At 38.6% G+C, this 22,459-nt stretch overlaps 1 protein-coding gene across 1 annotated transcript; it reads right to left on the bottom strand.

Moving 5' to 3' along the window:
- Positions 1 to 5,749: 5,749 nt before the first annotated feature.
- On the bottom strand, positions 5,750 to 6,373 carry LOC101994983 (60S ribosomal protein L17). Its single transcript, XM_005357314.3, has one exon. It carries the CDS (start codon positions 6,341 to 6,343, stop codon positions 5,789 to 5,791), a length of 555 nt encoding a protein of 184 aa, XP_005357371.1. The 5' UTR covers positions 6,344 to 6,373; the 3' UTR covers positions 5,750 to 5,788.
- Between the last annotated feature and the right edge of the window lie 16,086 nt (positions 6,374 to 22,459).

Below are 22,459 nucleotides of genomic sequence, written 5' to 3'. Positions count from 1 at the left end.
TGCTCTCTTCTACTTATAGATAGAAGTATAACTGATCTTTTTGCATACAGTTAAGCCTTATTTACTAAGGAACAGTAAATTGTGAATTCTGTTGAGTTTTTCTGTTGTTCTACTAACACTGACCACTAATAACAACAATTTTGTTACTGTGTTTCAAAAATCTGTCATATGTCTACCTCTGTCTTATTTTTCATTCATTTGACTTTATTGTACTGAATCACACTAATATAATACTAAATAGAAATATAGAATTTGGACAATTTTTATTCCTAATCTCTTTGCAACATAATTCAGTAATTAACCATTAATTATAATGCTAGCTAAACAAAAGGCAAATACCATTTTCGAAACAAAGGAATCATAGTGAGCTATATCTTTAGAAACGTCTAATAACTACCAAGTGTATTTTTTATCTTTGACTATAAAAATTATTATCTTATATAACATAGCTATATGTTATATAATTATAAAGCTCTATAGGCCTGAATCAATTCAGATTAATAGATTTACATCTTTAACTTTGTTTGTGTCTTATCTAGGATTTCTATTGCTGTGATAAGGCCTTGTGCCCATAAGTATCTTGGGAAGGAAAGGGTTTATTTTGCTTACACTTCCACATCACTGAGGGGCTTCAGGGTACTAACTTAAGGCAGGAAGCTGGAAGTGGAAACTGAAGCAGAAGCCATGTAGGGATGCTGCCCATTAACTTAACTTCCCAAGGTTTTTTCAGTCTGCTTTCTTATACCAGCCAGGACCACCTGCACAGAGGTGCCACTATACATAATGAGCTGGGCTCCCACATTAATAATTACCTAAAAAAATACTTTTGATGAGGAAAATATACGTGATGCTCCTGCTTGGCATAAGTATTATTTTCTCTAATAACTTCTGCAGGTGGTCTGTGCCTTAAGATGGATTAACTTGTTTTTTTTTCCTTTTGAATTTTGCAGTGATCCCAAAATACTGTGCACACAGTAGAATCCTCAGTTGGGGCCCCCTTTTTCTCAACAGTGGTTATCAAACTCAAGACTTCAGGATACTTATCAGAGGTCATACAGCTGAGCTACAATCCAAGTCCTTGACTGCTTGACCTTTAGTGTTTTCCCTAGTCATTCTATTCTTGTTTGTTAAGTTACCCCTGAGCTGAGTTTCATAGAGGCTACACTGTTTATATTATGTCCTAAGTAACTTCCAAACATATTTGTCTACATGTATTGTGTTGTGCTTTCTTGGTAGTTACTGTGGATAAGGTGAGATAGGATCTCAGTTTAGTTTTGATTTGCCTGCCTTTGAAAGCTGACTATGTTATCACTCTACATGTAGTCACTGTCATTTGTACTTACCTGATAATTTTTACCTTTGTTAGTATTTATTAATTATACAGAATGATTGGTTTTACTGTGCCATTTCATACATGTCTATAGTATACTTTGATCATCTTCTATTCCCTATTACCATACTCTGTTTCCTCCTTCCCATGATTTTTCATCTAGCTCTCAGCTCTCTTTCTGGTTTCTTGTTTCATCTCTATTGTTTTCTTTGTTGTTATTTTCTCTTTTTCTTTAATTTTCATTATTGCTCATATACATACCTATGAATACAAGCTGAGTTCAATTAGTGTCATTGGTATGTATGTATTTTAGGACTGACCAGTTGGTATTGAATAACCAATCGGGTTCCTCCTTGGATAAGGCTGATTCCCTCCCTCACAGCAATCATTGATTGCCTGTAGTTACTCATCTAGGTTTACCTATTAAGCACCTATTAATATTGGTGTTTCGACTGGTGTGGTCATTGTTCAAGTCTTAATTAATTTAATTCATGTGGCTTCCTTGTTGTATTTAGAAGACACAATCCCACAGCAGACTTTCCAGTCCTCTGGGTTTTAAAATCTTTCTGTCTCCTCTTTAAGGCATGTTTCCTGAGCTTTAGGTGCATTATTAGACGTATCTTCTGGGACTGGGAACACTAAGGTCAATAGTTCTCAGCATTTTGAACAGGTGTGGCTTTTTTGTAATGCTCTCCATCTTTCCTGGAATGGAAACCTCCTGCTTTCAGGAGGCTTCACAAAGTCTAATTTGTCTGTTACGGCATCCTTGGCAATCAGATTGACTATGGTTGTTAAGGGGGAATTTTGTTTAAGCATCTCTTATATTATTGAATAATGGGCCTAGAAGCTAGAAATTAAAATACACCAAAAGAAACTGTTAAGTGCATATACCACCTTGTTATAAGTGAATGAATGATATAGGGGGTGCAAATGTCTGAAGGACAAAAAGCATTGAAAAAAAATTAGTCACAGATTAGTAATGATATGTGTCAAAATCAGTGATCTGCAGGCTACCTTACAATCTATTAGTGATTTTTAAAATATTTTACCCTAGATGCAGTGTTATTGTCACTAAAATGCTTTCCATAAACACATCCTCTATCATATCATCATCCCTTTCATCCTCATCTTACCCGCTTCCAACATTAACAAATCACACTGGATTTAAAAACAATTTAATAGCAACCATCCTCTGATCTAATATAACAACGAAGTTCAGAAATATGGAGAAGCCACTGTCCTTAAAAGTAAATATTTGGACATCATGACCATGGCAACCCCACACACCTGCGCCGAAATAATTGCAACACATATATTTAGTATTGTTGTTTTCTTGGTTGAGTGGCCCTGTTTTCATTATAGAGTGATTAAATTTCTTCAAGGTAATATTTGATTTTTTAAAGTTCATGTAAATGTTCATATAACACCTCTAGAGGCTCTTTGAGCAGGCTCAGCATATGAGGGCAGATGAGCCCTCTAGTGTGAGACACAGGCTCCCTCCTGTGGTTCTTCGGTACCATCTTACTATTTAAAACAGACAAAGCATCCCATTCCAGACACGAAATAGATATAATCAGCATAATCAAAACAAAGAAAACAGTAATTTTAGAAGTATAACAATAAATTTGAAAATTGGCAGCTTTTTAGTGAAGAAAGAAAAACCTCTAGATTTAATATCATTAAAATAAACTTGTTTTTGAAACAAAATTCAGGAAGAAAGATCAAAGAACATTTTGATATGGTAGATACTGTCAGTGTATTACTTTGGGGAGCCTTCTCCTAGTCTGTGACTCCAAGAATCTTCTGTAAACACCTGTGGAGACAGGAAATATCATGTCTTTCTGAGAGGCTCCTCAGTTAGTTTGGATCCTGAGCAGTGAAGGGGCGTAGACTCCAGACTGTGTACTATCCTCTGCTATGAAATCTGGCCCACTAAATGCCCCTGTTTTCCTGTGAGTCTTCACCACAGCGACTATTATGACAGACTTTCACAAGGGTAACTACAACAAGCTATCACTCTGATTGACCGTAACAGTAGACACTACAGTGTACCACCACATAGAACATCATAGTGACCACTACTGCTGACTGCAGCAAGGAGCACCACAGGTAACTATTCTGACTGACCGTCGAAGTGGATGACATTACATCTGTGTGGTGATTTGAATAGGAATGGCCCCCATAAACTCATATGTTTGAATACTTGGTCCACAGTTAGTTGACAAAGGAGATATGGCCTTGTTGGAGTAGGTGTGGCCTTGTTGGAGGAAGTGTATCACTGTGGGGGCTGGCTTTGAGGTCTCAGAAGCTTTAGCCAGTTCACTTCCTATTGCTTGCTGATCCTGATTGAGAACACTCAGCTCCTTCTTCAGCACCGTGTCTGTCTGCATGCTGCCATTTCCCACCATGATGATAATGAATAAAACCTCTGAAACTGTAAGCTAACCCCAATGAAAAGTTTTCCTTTATAAGAGTTGACATGGTCATAGTGTCTCTTCACAGCAACGGAAACTGTCTTTAAATAGAAATCTTAAGATTTGCCGCAATGAAACACAATGACCAAAAAGCAAGTTGGGGGAGGAAAGGGTTTATTCTATACACACTTTTACCTTGTAGTCCATCATGAAGGCGGTCAGGACAAGAACTCAAACACGGCAGGATTCTGGAAGCAGGGGTTGGTCCATGGCCATTGAGGGGTGCTGCCTATTGACTTTCTTCCAGTGTCTTGTTCACGTTGCTTTCTTATAGAACGCAGAACCACCAGGCTGGGGATGGCACTGCCCACAGTGTGCTAGGTTCTCAGCCATTGATCGCTAATTGAGAAAATACTTTACAGCTGGATTTCATGGGGACAATTCCTCAGCTGAATCTCCTTTCTCTCTGTTGACACTAGCTTGTGTCAAGTTGACACACAAAGCTAGCCAGTACAGAAACTAAGAAAATCTGACTGGTCATCTTAGAGGACACTGCAACTGACCAACAGTGAACACTAAGTCTGGCCATCACAGTGGACACTATCAGTAACTACCACAGTGAGCACAAAGGCTGTCCATCACATTAAGCAGTACAGCTGACCACATGAACAATCAACACAGTGACCACTATGACTGACAATCACAGTGGATGCCATAAATGACCACCTCAGTGATGACTTTGATTGACCACCACAGTGAACATAAATGAACAGCAGTGGATGCCACAACTGACCATCAGGGTGGACACTACAACTGAGCCCCAGGGGACACTGCAACTGGTTATCACAGTGGACACTACAACTGAAAACCAGTGGACACCATAAGTGAACATCACAGTGGACAATAAAACTGACCAACAGCAGACAGCACATGTGACCATCACAGTGAAAACTACAATTGACCACCACAGGAACACCACACTGACCATCACAATGGACATCACAAGTGACCACCACAGTGGAAACTACCACTGGGTATCACAGTGGACACTACAACTGATCAGCAGGGGACACCACAAATGATCATCACAGTGTATATAGTTCAACTGACCACTAGAGATTGCCACATCTGACCATTTCAGTGGACATTGTAACCTACCAGTACAGTGACCACTATAAATGACACTCAGTGGGCAATAACACTGACCACCACAGTGACCAATATGACTGACCCTACCAGAGAATACTTCAACTGACCACTATAATGAACACTAAGGCTGACCATCACAGTGAACAGTGCAATTGATCACATCAGTGACCACAGTGATCGCTATATGTCTGACCATTTTGTTATTTAACATAACAAAAGATAAAAACAAATAGTACCAGTCTAGATAAATCAGTATGTGTATAAAGTGAGGTGGGCCAATAAAAACATGCCGGTTTAATAATCTCACAAGGCCTTGTTGGGACCAGTTCCTTGATGGATGGTATAGATGTTGGACAAATCTATTATGACTATTGCTAAAATATGTTTTGTTAAGACACACTGCTGCACTGTTGATTGGTAGCATATTATAAATGAAGGGAAGCCGTGCCTTCAATTGTACACACAAATATCCAATGGAGAGTTCCCATTAGTGGTCACGCAGAGGGTCCTGGTTAAACTCAGAGGGGCACAAGATTGAATACACACACACACACACACACACACACACACACACACACGCAAAAGAGAGAAGAGAGAAGGGGACTTTTAGGGAGGAAAGAAGATTGAGCAGAAAGGAGATGTAGTGTTGGAGATGAAAATAGCCAGAATGTAAGAATTTGTCAATGGACACATGTCATAGAAACAAAAAAAAAAAAGGGAAAGCAAAGATCTAAAACACTGTTTTGTCTACAAGGAAGGATGCACCCTTCTCTCCAATTTCTAATCAAATACTGCCATCTAGTGGTCATCTTATTGTTTGCATTCCAAATAACACCATTTTCTTTTTTTTTCTTTCTTTTTTTTTCCTTTTATCTGCATTTATTTCATGTTGAATTTATTCCCGTGCCATAAGTTTTTGTTTCTTCAGTTTCTTCTGGGATATCTTTTTCTTCTGTGCAACCTCCTCTTCTGGCTTTGGAACAATCTGTTCCTTTTCAGTGAGGATCATCTCGATGTGGCAGGGGGAGCTCATGTACGGGTTAATCCGGCCATGAGCTCTGTAAGTTCGTCGGCGCATCTTAGGTGCTTTGTTCACCTGGATGTGCTCAATGACCAGAGAGTCCACATCTAAACCCTTCAGTTCAGCATTGCTCTCTGCATTTTTCAGCATGTGCAGCAAAAATTCTGCACTCTTTTTTGGCCACCGACCCTGTGTCCAGCCCCACTGTTTGGCCTGGGCGCACCTACCAACTCCACCATTGTACCGTCGGAATGGGACACACTGCTTCTTCAAAGTGACATCTTTCAGATACTTGGTGGCTTTTCGGATATGCATACCCTTGATGGCCTGGGCCGTTTCCCGGGTGTTCTTAAAGTGAACCCGAAGGTTTGATCCTCTCGATTTGCATGATTTTGTGGGGTTTTCTGGGTCAAGAGAGTAGCGAACCATCTTCACGAGTCACCTCTGGCAGCTAACAGGAAGAGCTAACACCATTTTCTTTTCACCCTTATTCTATTACAAATTTCTATAGTTTTTTTCTATCTTAGGTGGATTGTTAGGCAGCTGTGTATGCTCATATGTACATGTCTCTCTGAGTCATGATATGGTTTGCTTATAAAGTACCTGGTGAAGATTGAGAATGAAGGATGCCATATATCAAAAAGTTTAAGAATTTCTTCTAAGAAGACAGGAACTGGCCCCCACTAGTCGTTAACATCTCCTGGGGATATAATCTCTCCCTGTAGAGGTGGTTATGCTAGGCGAGCACTGAAGTTTACGTGTAATTGCTCTACTAGCAAGGGCAGGTGGAACAAACCACAAGTGTTCTTCTGACTCCTCTGAATCTCCCATTCTTTCCAGTGTTGGGTGAAGAAGCCCAGTAGGTATGTGCTTAGCTAGGGTTTAGTTGTGGTGAATAGATGCCATGACCGTGGCAACTCGTATAAAAGAAAGCATTTAACTGGGTTGGCTTATACTTTTGGGGATTTAGCCCATTGCCATCATGGCAGGAAGCATGGTGGTGTGCAGGTAGACATGGTGCTAGAGAAGTAGCTTAGAGTTCAACATCTGTATTCCCAGGAGCAGGAAGAGAGAGTGTGAGACATTGGGCCTGGATTGAATATCTGAGACCTCAAAGCCAATCCCCAGTGACACACTTTCTCCAACAAAGCAACACCTACTCCTGCAAGGTCATGCCTCCTAATGATGCCATTCTCTATAGGCCTATGGGGGCCATTTTCAATCAAACCACCACAATATGTAACAACCTGGGCACCAATGGGAGCACACCACAGTTGTGCACTCTGCAATTGAGGCCTCTGGTTTTCCCGACTTAGTTCCTACATGTGGAAGACAGCATCTTCCACAGCACTTGTACCCAGTTTCGGTACAGATGGGAGGTGAATACCATGACTCACCTTGGCTCTTTTTAGATTCCTGTGGTGTGGAGCTGTCAGCATCTCAGAACCAAACACTTGCCCCAATGTTAGAGGAAGACTATGGACCAATATCAGGATCAGTGTGGTTTTTGTTTGTTTGTTTTGTTTTGTTTTGGCTGCTATGGAACAGCCCTGCTCTGCCCGGAAAAATATCCAGCATAAAAAACAAACAGCACAAAATAAAGAAGGAATTCAAATTGCATACACCCTGTGTCTGTAGCAGCTAGCACTCAGTGAAGCAGCCACTGAAAGATGGAGGCCAGCAAATTTCCTACTGATGTTCACAAGTCTAACTTACATGATCAGAGCCATGTTCTTTTTAAAAAGAATAGTCTTTTAATCTTTATTTTTATTTTATTTGTATGGGTGCTTTGTGTGCCTATGTCTGTGCTCCTTGTGAATGCAGTGTTGGAAGGGCTGTGTGTTACTTGGAACTGGGGTTAGAGATGGCTGCGAGCTGCCATGTGGGTGCTGGGAATTGAATCCAGGTCCTCTGGAAGAGCAGCCAGTGCTACTCTTCTCTGATATATCTTTCCAACCCATGGAGACAATTGTTCTTTTAAAAAAAAAAATTCTTTTGAGGGTTGTACATTTTGGTTTTGGGTTTTTTGTTATTGTTATTATTTTGTTGGTTTTCTTTCTTTTTGTCTGTTTACCTTTGATGTAGACTTTATAAAATCAGTTGTTTTAAAATTTTGTATGTGATATTTCTATTCTATTTTGTATAACTTATTTTGTTTACTTAAATATTTTTTCTTCTCATTTTTCTTTCTTTTTCTGTCTAACTTCTTTGTCCTATTCTAGTTTAACTTAGTTGATTTTCTTTTAAAATGTATTTTTGGGCTGGAGACATGACTCAGTGGATAAGGGCACAGGCTGCTCTTGCAGAGGAACTGGGTTCAATTCCCAGCATCCGCACTCTTGACTCACAACCCTTTGTAAATTTGGTTTGGGTGGCCCTTACACCTTCCTCTGGCCTGAATTTGAATGGCACACAGAGATACAAACAGACAAAACACCATATACATAAAATTAAATGTAAATAGGTAAATAAATAATACATAAGCAAGTTTTTTTTTTAAATCAGTGTACTCTTGCTGTAGGATTCAGAGGACCAGACAGGTTTTGGTTTACTGGCCTCTTGCTTTGATTTCCAAGTTGGGATTATAGGTGTGAGCCACCACACCCTGTTTTGAATCTTTAATTTTAATCCTCCATTCTTTAATCATTTTTCTCCTTTCCTACATTTTATTTTTATTCATTTTTAAAATTAATTCATTTATTTACGTCTCAGCTACAGTTTCCCCTCCCTCCTCTCTTCCCACTCCCTCCCCTCCATTTCTACCCTCCAATTCTCTCTTCCCCCATTTCTATTAAGGAAAGAACAGGTCTTCTATGAGTATTACCAAAGCATGGCATATTCAATTAGTAAGACTCACCACCTTGCCTTGTATTAGGGCTGGGCAAGGTGACCCAGTATGAGGAATAGGGTACCAAAAGCCTGTAAAAGAGAGGCAGCTCCTGCTTCCAGTGTTAGGTGTCCCACAAGAGGACCAAGTTACATAATTGTAACATATATGCAGAGTGTTTATTATTATTATTGTTATTATGTATCCGGGTTATTTGATTCTGTGGGTTTCCTTGTGATGGTCCTTGAACACTCTGGCTCCTGCAATCCTTTCTCCCTCTGTTCTGCTGGATTTCCAAGCATTGCCTAATGTTTGGCTGTGGGTCTGCATCTGTTTCCATCAGTTGATGGATGAAGCCTCTCTGATGATATGATAATTCGGCTAGTCCCCAATCTATGAATTGTCTGGGACCATGCAAGGGGATCAACAGGCAACATTGAAACTCATAGAACATGGCTTGGTGGCCAGTAAAGCTTTGTCAAAAAAATCACTGGAGTGGCAGAGTCCCAAGGACTACATGTCCAGAGGGCATCATGCTGTTATTGAGCATAGCTCTGCTTATTGCCCTCATGGTCATCACATCCCTCATGATCTATGAGATGTACAAAAACTCTCAGGGGGTTTCAAGCCCCTAACTGAGAATTGTTATTGGTACTTAGGATAATAGTGACTAACTTTGTCCAAGCATTGCTGTAGAGCCGGTAAATGATTCAATTACTACCCTTAAAAAAATTTAGGCATGTAGATTGTAGTAAAGTTAATATGTTTTTTTTATATTTGTTTATTTATTTATTATGTATACAATATTCTGTCTGTGTGTATGCCTGCAAGCCAGAAGAGGGCACCAGACCTCATTACAAATGGTTGTGAGCCACCATGTGGTTGCTAGGAATTGAACTCAGGACCTCTGGAAGAACAGTCAGTGCTCTTAACCTCTGAGCCATCTCTCCAGCCCCAAGTTAATATGTTTTTGTTAATGACTTTGAAGCAGTAATCTTGGGGGCACAATTTAAAAGTCACATTTGTAATAGTTGAGTAAGGGACTTGCTGAAGTACAGAACAGAAACAATAGCAGCCTAGATACTGTTGGGGGACATACCTTTCTTGTTAGGCTAGGCTGGTGATCAAAGGTGATGGTTAATTTCTTCTTTTCTGTTGTTAGTTTCCTGATATAATTTAGTATAAAAAAATCTGTTGATGAGTGGGCTTGCAAGCCCAGATTTAAAGTGGAAATGACTGCTTGCTTTTCATATATTAAAGTTTAGATTTGTGATTCTTTTAAAGTATTTTATAAGATGTTGAGATAAATAATAAAATGATTGATCCTTTCTTTGTAATCACACAGTGTAGCCTGCCAGTAAAATAACTGACAGAGAAAAATACCTTGCTTGCATACATTTTGTTCATCTCTAAGAAGTTGCTTAGACATGAATGTCTGTGGGTCCTCGAGAATAATTTGTTTTTTCACCTGTAATGTGTACAATGTTTAATCATGTAAAGGTAATGGGATACGTGCTGTTTTTTACTTTCATTCTTTGTAATCATTCGCTTGGAAAATAATATGTAACCACATTGCAATTTTTACATTGCCGGAAAGATTTTGGTGGGGTTTATAAGCTTTAAGGGAAAAATAAAGCTAATTAAAAGGAAGAAGTCACCAGAGATGTCAAAGGGAACATCTGGGAAAGGGGTAAGGAAATAAACAAAGAGACCTCCCCACACTGAATCCTCTTTGCTGCCTAGTCTTTTAGGTCCTGGACTGCAGCATAGCATAGCATTCTTTATTTTGCAGCTAACATATATTTATGAGTAAGTACATACCATGATTGTCTTTCTGGGTCTGGGTTACCTCACTCAGGATGTTTTTTTATAGTTCTATCCATTCACCTTCAAATTTTATGATATCATCCCAAAACCAGATGCCCAAATGCCAGTGTAACAGAAGTATCAGAAAAGGCAACATGGTGCCTCCAGAATCCATCTATCTTATGGCATGAAGACCTGAACAATCCTTCCCTACAACTTTACCCTTCATGTTTTAAAAATTATATTGTTTCTTTTCCTGTCATTTATTTTCTCTCATTTTTAATTTTTAAAATAATTTCCTTTTCTTTTTGTTGCTTTTATTTCTTGTTGTTGCTGCTTTTTAAATCTTTACTTGGATCTTTTCCGTTTCTTCTAGTCTCCTTTGTTATTTCCCATTGTATTCCTCTTTCTGTGTCATTTTTCTATTTCTTCTATTACTGTTGAGTGAAACTTTTAATTTGTCCATTTCTAGTCTTTATTGTATCTTACCAATGTATCCACTATTGTCTTTGTCTCATTTTCTCAAGTTATTGGACTTGTGCTAATGTTTTCGCCAGGTTCTATAGAGGAACAGAACAAAAGGTGTGAGATTTTATATGTGTGTGTGAGTTAACTGAGCTTGAAACAGTAATAGCCAAATCACACCTGAGCTGGTAAAAACCCAGCACACAGTCATCGAGATGGGTGCCTCAACAGTTAGAGTAATCACAGAGAATATATGGGGGGGGGATGGATGTGAAAGGTGGGGTTGGTGACCTGTCAGTTCCCAAGGCAGGATGCCTCAGTAGTCCCAAATGGGCACCGTAAGTTCAGAAACTTCCTGGAGAGCCAGTAGTCCCTATTCCTTAATGAAAACTTACAGATGCCGATTCTGCTATCAGCTAAGTAATCAGCAGTGGCAGTAACAATGGGACAAATCACCTCTGCTACCACAGGAAAATCCGGCCAAGGCAAGGACAGAATAAGCTCCCTTCTAAAGTATCCTTCCTGTCTGGGTTGCTTCCTGAAGGAGCCATCTGTAATGTGGTGGGTCTTCTCATGTCGGTCAAGGCAATCAGGAAAATCTTTTAGATGAAGTGTTTATGGTCTTACTTTGTTAATACTAGGAAAACGTTCTATTTAATCTTAAGAAAAGTTGAGGGTTGAAGGATACATTGATCTATGGATATAATGATAAGCTAAGCCAATAGAAGTCAGTTTAATGTTATGCCTGTTTAGCAAAATAATGGCAACAGGGAACCAACAAGTCATACTTTAGAGTTTTGAGCTCCAGCGTGCTCCCCACAGTGCTGATGACCACACTGAGGTCAGACAGACTCTAGATCCTTTCCAGTGGGGATTCTCAGCAGCCTCTGTTCCCCTGTGACTTCCTGTAGTGTCCTGGTAGTCATCCTGGAGGGAAATGAGCACTCCCTTGGTGCTCCATCTGGAGGCTTTGCTGGCTAGCATGTTTGTTGGTCCATACTGTGCCGTATTCCCAGAGATAGAATGGATGAGCCAGGCCTTGCTGAGGTAGACACAGCAGACCCTTGTTTTGATGAACGGCCCCTTGTATGGTAAGCATATGTCATACTTGTGAGCTAAAATCTCAACTCAGGTACCTTTTTTTTTTTTTTTTTTTGTTGTGGGGTGCAAAAGGAAGAAGACTTACAGTAATTCAGTTTAGTCACTATGTTATTTATACTTGTTATTGTGAAATATTCTAATTTTGAGTGGATTTTCATAAGCAAATAAAAACTTACTAGAAATGTTTTGTTAGGAAAGGTGAAAAGAAACCCTGAACACCAAAAAAGATAAAATGGCGGATTGATACCAGTGGCAGAAGGATGAAGTCCAGAATTATAATTGAGTTATATGCTAGTAATAATTCAGAGAATCCAGAGAAACAAGAAAAAATGTGTTTGGCAATGGTCTTATTATCATAAATGAGAAGTACAAAATAAAGCTCAGGGAGAAATGTGGGGGATTAGGGTTTCTAAAAGTCATCCCAGCTTCTCTACTGAATGAGATATCAAACAAAAGGGCAAACAAAACGTCAAGACTGGCATGCTCCTTATGGCAGCACCTAAGCACTCCCTCCAATCTCTACAACAGCACACTGAGTTGGAGAGTCTGTTAATAAATGGGAAAAGAGTAGAAAAGTCAGGAAGAGAATGATAATAGAAATTAGCAATAAATCTTACAAATGTCTCTCTACAAGTGAGAAGAGACAGGTGAGCTCGTTGTGATGTCTTGGGGAGGAAACGATGGCTAGGATGTACTACAGAAATGAAATAAGATAACTTATACTGTAAATTATATAATTGAATTATTAATAACGATAGATATGACTGCTATTGGCAAGGCAGGTGAAACATAAGACGTGATGGTAATATACATTTTAAAAAGTTAATGTGAATAATCTTTGAAATCTACATAATCAAAGTATGATATTTTATAGAACAATTAATCAATCTTTACTGTTCCCCTCTAGTTATGGATAACATGTATATTTCACACAATGAGCAGATTTATGGTTCTCTATTCAAAGAGTTTATAAGGGTAAAACCACTAATTTTTGATTGCTTACCACTTAAGGATACAATGTGGAAAATACATACAGACAAAATAAAGACAAAGTTTTTAAAAGTATCATTTCTTTAACTTGATAAGGTTAAGAACAAACACAATGGCCTTCAGAGATATGCAGAAGATATTACATAGAATAAAAATAAATTGAAAAATTGGATTCATATTTTATGACAAAGAATTCTTTCTATCTTGACTCGGAAAAGTTTAATTACTGAACATTTACTGAGTAAAGGTTCTTTCCATTCTCAATATACGTTATGAAATTTTACTTTTCTGTATATAAGTACACAGACATGTGTACTATGGATGTGCATACTATTTTATATATTTTCAAGATTTTCTTTTATAATGAGTGTAAAATACTAATGAATATGTAAACTCAATTTGTCCAAATATCACCCTCATTAATAAATATAGTGCCTAAACTACTCGGAGTCTATGACCTATTTCAAATCATTTGTTCTATTCCATTTTGATGAAAGAAACTTATTAAAATATGTAACTAGGTGAGACATACGCACCCAGTATCTAAACCATACTTACATCCTGGAAGATGTGGCAAAATGATTGTAAGAGTCAGGATGAGGAGGGGTGCTGAGATGTCCTGTCTCCTGGACATGACATGGGTACTGCATTCAAACTTAGAGTCACTAGGATAACCAACATAATACTTGACCAAGATCAAGGCAGCCAAAGTTCTAGCACAGATGGGGTAGAGTAAGGGAGAGTGTGTTAGATTCTGTAGAGTAACAACTTGTAGAATGAATCTCTCTCTCCACGTGCTCGCAGGCACGCATGTGTGTGTGTGTGTGTGTGTGTGTGTGTGTGTGTGTGTGTGTGTTATTAGAATGTCTTGCAGGCTGTTGTCCATCTAATCCAACAGTGTTTAGCCAGCTATGAATGGGAAGTCCAAGGATGAAGTAGTTGCTGAGTCCATGAGGTTGATGTCTCACCTGGTCTTCAGTACACAATGGAAGAAGTAGGCTTTAATGCTAGCGAGGGAAGAGACTTACTTGCAAGGTAAGAGTGAACAGTCAAAGAGCCCAAGCTTCTGTCTTCCGTGTCCTCATATAGACTTCCATCAGAGGGTGTGATCCAGATTAGAGGTGGGTTTTTCAAGCTCAAAAGAACCAGACTAAAGGCATGATTTCCCGTCTCAAAGGTCAGGATTAGAAATAGATCTTCCTACTTCATATTAGTCAAAAATTCCCCACAGGGATCCCCTTAATTTCAAATGTAGTCAAGATGACACCCAAGAATAGCCACCACAGGTAGACTCTACCCCTTACTGCGCAGATACTGGAAGTTCGCAGTTTGTCACCAAGAGGGATTCACTCTTCTGAGGACATGGCCACTGATAGTATGCCTATGTTCCAAAAGATGACCCCGTGTTGATGCACATATTCATGGCAGTAATTAGTGAGTTATAAAAAAATAATTGACAAAATTGACAGAGGAATATGCTAATGGAGATCTGAGGGAAGCTGGAAGGTGAAGAGAGGGTAGATAGGATCAAATTTTATTGTAAATGTGTATGAAATTCTCAAGAACAAAGAGGAAAAAAATTAAAGACTTAATAAAGATCATATGCCCACCATGGAGCTCAGTAAACTAGCTAGAACTCCATACCAGCACAGAAGACCCTGCTGAATCAATTGATTTATTAACTCTTTCATGAACATAGTCCTATCTGTCCCAGTGAGATGGGCATCAAACACCCCTTATGTGATGCTCAGTTTCCCAGTAATGCTGTGTGACCTTCCTTTATTGAATTCTAGTTCCTGATTTTCATTAAGACATTAGCCAATGAAAAACAAATGTGCTAATGGCTTGTGCTAGCCAATAGAAATCAACCGTGGATTGATTTCTCTAACATTACCTTAGATTGAGTGACCTTTGAGTCAAGGAGACAAGACAAAGGATAGGGAATAAGAGACAAAGACAGGAGGTTGGGGAAGAGGGTGAAGGGGAAGGGAACGAGAGAGAGGGGGAGGGGATATTTTCCTGGACAGGAGGGACAAAAGGCTACCTCTGCATAGAAAGGAGACAGCCATGGACTATAGGAAATGATGATTTTTAAAGGTAAAGTGGAAGCCCTGTGCTAGGATAAGGTGTTGAATTTTAATTGGATATGTTAATTAGTATAGTCGAAGGGGGCTTTTGATTGCTGGCTTTCAATACTTTGATAGCTGGACCTTGGTAGTCAGCCTCAGGAGGAGGGATTGGTCTAATAAGAAAACAAACATTGGTGGCTAGCTTCAGGAATGTAATTTAAAGGTGTTTAGTAAGGCAGAGGGAATGGGGGAGAAGGGCAAGGCTGGCGAGAGCCATGTGTGCCATGCTAAAGTCCCTTTATTTTTTTTTTAATTTATTTATTTATTGAGGATTTCTGCCTCCTTCCCGCCACCGCCTCCCATTTCCCTCCCCCTCCCCCTATTAAGTCCCTCTCCCTCATCTGCTTGAAGAGTCATCAGGGTTTCCTGACCTGTGGGAAGTCCAAGGACCGCCCACCTCCATCCAGGTTTAGTAAGTTGAGCATCCAAACTGCCTAGGCTCCCCCAAAGCCAGCACGTGCAGTAGGATCACTAAAGTCCCTCTGATAGCACCATTTTCTGCTACCACTGGGCTCAACAGTTCCAATCACACTCATGCCCTTTTTTAAGTTCTGCTTTTCCAGTTAGGGAGTCTTATTTTCACAAAAGAAGGTGTCTTTTATTTATATTTTAATAATCTCCAAGTTCAAGCAGTGTGGATTCATATTATTCCCTTATTATATTAGTTTCCTACACTGGGCCGTTTTTAAAGCCTCATAATAGGCATTCTATATCATACAATTTCTCCTTCCTCTATAACTAAGATCAGACTTGAGGGGTAATGAAAGTGAGGCAAGGATGTTTGGGTCTGAGACTGAAGGCACACAAGATGTATGGCTTGTGGATGCTATTTTTGTCACAAACTGAAATTTAATCCCCTCCAAAAAGTGTGGTAGAATCAAAGAAGAAGGCAACAGCCCTGGGTTGTGTGAATTGTGATGGGCTCATCAATAATCCCAGAAAAAAAACAAACAGAGCTCAATACTACGTAAGATGCTTGCCTCAAGGCTTGGGCCGAGCATGTTGTGGTTGTAGGCTGCTAAGGACCCATAAGGTTTCCTCATCACAGTGATTTTGTCCTCAGTCCACCGTTCCTCACTAGCGCTGGGTTGTCCTGGAAGATGGCCAAGGTAATCGAAGCCAGGAAGAAGGAGCAAAGGAAGAAACAAAAGTGTTAAGAAAATATTAAAAAAGATAAATGACTAAAAAGAGATCGAAGATTTGAAGAGCCTTCACAAACAGAAAAATAGTCTGAAAAATTCTGCAACTTCAGGAGGACTCTATAGTTTCACTCCATTTCATGATAGTTATTATTTAGTAAATTTATAAAAGAATTTATAAAAGAATCACATGCTGATCTCAGTATTGGAGTAACGTATAGGGTTGGAAATAGCAGTTTGTTGGTATCTTCTGACAGGTGTTACAAGTTAGCATTTATTTCGTAGGTGGAGCACACCTACCCAATATTCAAAGCCTAAAGTGCAGTTAAATCCGACCCCTGTGTTCAGACACGACCCGATCTTGTGATGGTTGCAGTACAAATACAGGTGCACTAAAATATATAAAATCACCTTCAAGCTATAAGAAATATAAATAAATATCGTATTTATATTTGGATACCATCTTCAGGGTATAAATACTTTAAAATAGGAAACAAATTCAAACATTAAAGGCTCCAAGCATTTTTGCATGCTCAACCTGTAGTAAAACTGTTAGTAATTTAACACTTTGAAGTTCAAGTCCTCAAGTGAAAAATACCACGTGGGAAAACAGCTTTAAATTAGTAATCCCATTCATGTGTCAAAGGGGAGGAGGCTAATTTTGAACAGAGGATATTAGGGGTGTAAAAAAAATTACCTTCTAAGGTCAAAAGTTTTCTTTGAATTAAGAGTTACAGTATATTAATTACAATTTTAAAATCATTGTTGCTTAGTTTTCAAATGGAAACATTGCTGACTTTGCTGCTTGTTCATCCAGGTTGCCCAGAACTGAAATAATCACACAGAAACTGTATTAATTAAATCACTGTTTGGCCATGAGCTTGAACTTCTTATTCTTATATATTAATTTAACCAATTTCTAGTAATCTGTGTATTGCCAAGAGTCTGTGACTTACCCAGTAAAATTCAGGCTTCTCTTTCTGGCGGGGCTACATGGCTTCTCCTTGACTCTGCCTCCTTTCTCCTAGCATTCACTTTATTTTTCCCCACCTAGCTAAGTTCTGCCCTGCTATAGGTTCAAAGCAGTTTCTTCATTAATCAATGGTAATCACAGCATACAGAGGGGAATCTCACATCAGACTTTCTCAAAGCAAAATGCATTTATGAACATGTGTGTATTTTTCCGACTTCTGTTTTGAAACTAGTAATTGTGAATACATCCTGCATTTTAAAACATCATTTGTAAAGAATTCTATCATGACCATATAGAACACCATCTACTGAATGCTCCCATTTTCTTAAATGAGTTGCTAAGAAGAGTAACATGATTTAAAACCAGCAGTGAAAATGCCGCCTGCTGTTTTTACTTTGGGTTCAATTGATTGATTGATTGATTGATTGACTGTAAACACTGGACTCAATAGAACTGTGAGATAGTTAAATGTCATCAGATAATTTGCTGATGACACAGATACTATTCCATTTGTTTGTAACTAATATAGTGTCCTATGACTTTTTATTCATACAGGTTTAAAGGGAAAGTTAAAAATTTCAATTTTATGAAGTTATACTTCATAATGGGTAAAGGCTTAAATTTGGGCAATTTTTCATGAATACAGTATTGATCACAGTTCCTGGACAAAATGATGTATGGAAGGATGGAGCTGAGTGTCTGTCAGTGGTCAATCAGACTTCAGACTATCAAACACATTTTTTTTCTAAATGAATGGCCCAGTAACTTTACTCACTGAAGTATCTGATAATCCATTAGTGTTTCCTGAACATCTGCCAATGAATTTTAAGTTACAGTAATTGTCTTAAAGAAATGAAACTAGATTTTTGAATTAAATTTGATACTTTTTTTTTCCAGGAAAAAGAAAAAAAATGGGCCAGCATTATCACAAAGGATTCCAATCTGAACCCTTGACATATAGTAATACAAGAAGGCTTTATGTTAAAAGATGTGGCTTAAAATATTTTCTCTGGTGTCAAGCATGATGGCACAAGCCTGTAATTCCAGCCCCCAGGTGACTAGAGAGCTGCCGTGACTTTGAGGACAGCCTGGGTACATGGTGAGTTCCAGGTGTGCTAGAGCTACTCAGTGAGTGCCGGGCAGTGGTGGCGCACACCTTTAATCCCAGCACTCTGGAGGCAGAGGCAGGTGGTGCTCTGTCAGTTCAAGACCAGCCTGCTCTACAAGCAGGACAGGCACCAAAGCTGCAGAGAAACTTTGTCTTGAAAAAGCTAATAAGTAAATATCTAGATATCTACTAGGTAGGTAGATAGATGATAGATCAGCAAATACACAAGTAAACACAAACTATTTTCTCTCTCAATCATTAAGCACATGTGACCCATGACAAGCTATTTTATTTCAGATGAATTTTTAATACTTTTTAGGAAAGAAAAATACTGTAGCCTTGAAATGGTTTAAAGATTAAATATGGTAACAAAGTGTCTAAGGGAGTTTCTGGAGCTTGTCTGGCTCTTTGCAAGCATAGTGATGGAATTCTTACCTGTTTTTGACATCTCCTCTCTATTCTCTCCACACATCCATGGAAACAGGGTTCCCACTGACGTCTTAAAATGAAAGCAAATATTTGATTAATCTAATGATGTGAACCATCAAGTCAGAGGAAACCAAAGGAATCGGGATATTTATTTGCTGCTTTTATTTCGGTTTCTGAAGCTACCAAAAGCAGCAAATAATAGGTCCTCACAACAGGCTACAAATTTCTGCTTCTGAAGCTACCTTGTAGCCTGTTATGAGGACCCTCACAGGTGCTGTATGCTCTGAGATATCTACCCACATTGTGATCCACTGTTTTGCATTTGAATGGTTAATATAGTTCAGGTATACGCTGCTTTTCCTTTGTAGTACCATTTACTTTACATCTCAAGGTTTTTAATAACTTTATGTGACACAAATTAATGCTTAACTTACATATATATGCTCATTCATATTTGAAACGCATACTGTATATATGCACATATAATTTTAAACCTATTGCCATCATCTCTCTTTGTATTTGCTTATGCCTAGAGAAAGAGAGAAAAATTCCGTTATGTCTTTAAAAACCTTCTTTTAGTCTAACATTTATCATGATAGTAAATTTGCTAAAAGTCATACATTCTCTTTTGTTCTTAAACGTATTTAAATAGAAGTATCACAGAAAGATTAAATATACATATATTTTTTATTCTTATTTCAATAAAAAAACTGTCAAGTGCTGACAATATTTTAATTGGCTTGATGTATTTAGCTACCCTTAAATTAAATTAAAATATACAAGTATTGTTTACTATTTTAAAAGTATCGTCACTTCCTAACTCATCGTTCCTGCATCAGAAGCAAGCCTCTTATTTCCATCCCCGTAGTGTATAGTGTTGCAGCTGGTTGCTATTTTCTGTCATTTATGAGCGATGAACGCCATCTTCTGGCTCTATAGTAAAACTATCGGTCCCTTTAAGCTCCTTTCACTCAGGCCCTTTTCTACGATATTCCAGTTAGTTTTCCTCAGCTGACAGATACATTTTATTTACGTATTGGCAAGTTGACAGTTCACATCATTTGTCACACCAACGTGACAGACTCTCGTTTCTCCCAATAACTTCCGTTTGGTTTTAGTCTTGAGAATGCTTCTCAGAAGTGTGAGCTGAAAGATTGCCCGTAATGGTTTTATTGGTTGAAACAGAGCAACATCTTAAGACATTCACTTCTGAGAAAAGATAGAAAAAAAATTTAAACTATATTTTGAAAGTAGGACAAGAGAAGGAATGTAAAAAAAGGGAGAGGCTACTACTTCGCTTGTGCCAAAATGCATTTGAATAAGATCAGAAAAAGAAGAGAAGAGCACACCTTCTCCCCACATTACACCCTCACAAACACCACACACACATCCACACACATACACAGAGACCTACACACAGATGTACATAAACATACATACATACAAACAGGCAGGAAAACACACAAAGACACACACAGATATGAACATACCTACATATATCTACCTACATACACACACACACTCACTTTTACTGACATTTCTGGAAATTCTTAAATTTTAACTAATGATTTGATTTGCTCATCTATTTTATTTGGAATATACTTTGTCCATACTATATTTCTTTTTTCTTTTTTGCTTTCTCATAACTTTTTATTATTTCATGCTACATTTTCAGAATATAGCTGAACATAGTGAGGTAACAAGGCAAGAGCTAAGTCATCCTCAGCCCTGTGGTAAAGAGAATGACTTATCGTTGTTCTGGGTTAAATACATCACTAATTCATCACCATCCAATCAGGCCAGGGAAGTGAGTCTGCCTCTCTGAGGAGAGGGAAGAGTCTAGATAGGTGGAGTGGGAGAAGGAGGGAGACACTGGATGTGGACAATCTTGGGACACCGAAAAGGATGGGAAGGTGAGCAGAATGTCCACTCCTGGGCAGCTTAGGAGGGTGTCTCAGAGGTTGTGCTTGATGTCTTTTGTTTTGTTTTAAAGCACCGTCTTAAGAGCTATTTAATTTTTGGATTGCGGAAAGTTACAGGGTGATTAGATTTTATTCAGCAAAACAGATTTTATGATTAACACCTAGATTCCAACATTGTGGTGCTGGGGATTTAGCTCAGAAGTCAGGACTCTGGATTTCATGCTCAGTTAAAAAAAATAAAAGTAAAATTCAACATTGCACATACTTCCCTTTGAATATATGTTTTTAGCTTAGCTTTTCAAGTTTTAAAAAGTTTCAGATTAGGGTGTCTGTTTCTCAAGAGTCACACCAATTTCAGGTTATTTCTAACATAATAACCATTCATTCTGTGGTGTGGAAATTATTTTTTGTCTCTTCCTAGCTCACTCTTTACTCTGTTTATCTTTCAAATTTAAATTTATCATTGTGAGCTATTTCAACAATTTCCCATGCATTGACCTGATTTCTCATCTCTCTACTGAGCCCATTCACAATTTGGTGTGTTTCAAATTATGTTTTTATTATTTAAAATAATTTTTAAATTTAACTATACTCTTTCCTTACCCCCAAGTAAATTTAGATCCTATACCCCTACTACCCAACTAACTTTAATTTTTTCTTAAAAAACAAACTAAAACCTAATACAATAGCAAAATATTCGCAAACCAAGAAAACAAAATAAAACAACACCCACAAAACAAAACAAAATCACCAAACTGTAAACAAGTAAAAGCACACTAAAAATCAGAGGAGTCCATTATATGTTGGTCAGCTACTGAACATGGGCCTGTCCTGCAGTGGCTGATATACCCAATGTCACTCCACTGGTGAAAACTGATTTTTTTCTCTCTCATCATCTGTAAATGAGAGTTCAGTTGTTAACCTTTACCCTAGTGGCTAGGTTTTCACTCATTCATTCCCTCCATGCCCTCTGGTCCTTAAGTCTTTCTTCCTCCTCTTCTGAGGTGTTCTCTGAGCTCTGAGGGGAGGGATTTGATGGAGACAACCCCTTTAGGGTGAGTGTTCCAAGATCTCTCACTCTCTTTGTAATGTCTGGCTGTGGGTCTCTATATTTGTTCCCATCTGCTGCAGGAGGAAGCTTCTCTGATGTTGGCTGAACAAGGCTCTGATGTATGAGTGTAGCAGAATATCATTAGGAATCATTATTTGCTTTTACCATAGGTCCCTGGGCTATCTAATCTCTGGTCACCCAAACAGTGCTGGATATAGGTTCTCTCTCATGGAGAGGGCCTTAAGATAAATCGGATATTGGTTGATTTCTCCCACAAGCTTTGTGCCACCATTGCCCTAGCATATCTTTTAGATAGTAACCATTGTAGAGAAAGGGTTTGTGGTTGGCTTGGTTTACATTTCTCCCTTGAGAGGTTTCAGAATATCTGACTGTACCAAAGACCTGGAACATAGGAGTGACAGCTCTATTTAGGCACCAGATGGATAACTACATGTTCAGCAAGTTGTTTTCTTCATCAATGGGTCCTTGGTGTCAGTGTGTGGAGAACAACCTATAGTCTTGGCAACAGCTTAGTTTTGGTGATTCCCATGGCCAGTGAATTAGAAGTAACCCAATACAGTACTGGAAGCTCCATTTGGTACAAG

Source organism: Microtus ochrogaster, chromosome 21 (assembly GCF_000317375.1).
Source record: "Microtus ochrogaster isolate Prairie Vole_2 chromosome 21, MicOch1.0, whole genome shotgun sequence".
NCBI lineage: Eukaryota > Metazoa > Chordata > Mammalia > Rodentia > Cricetidae > Microtus > Microtus ochrogaster.
The sequence above is the reverse complement of the archived record's forward strand: the minus strand, read 5'-3'. Positions and strand labels throughout refer to the sequence as shown.

Coding starts and splice junctions, on each gene's coding strand:
- LOC101994983 (XM_005357314.3), bottom strand. CDS start 6,343: ATGGTTCGCTACTCTCTTGACCCAGAAAACCCCACAAAATCATGCAAA.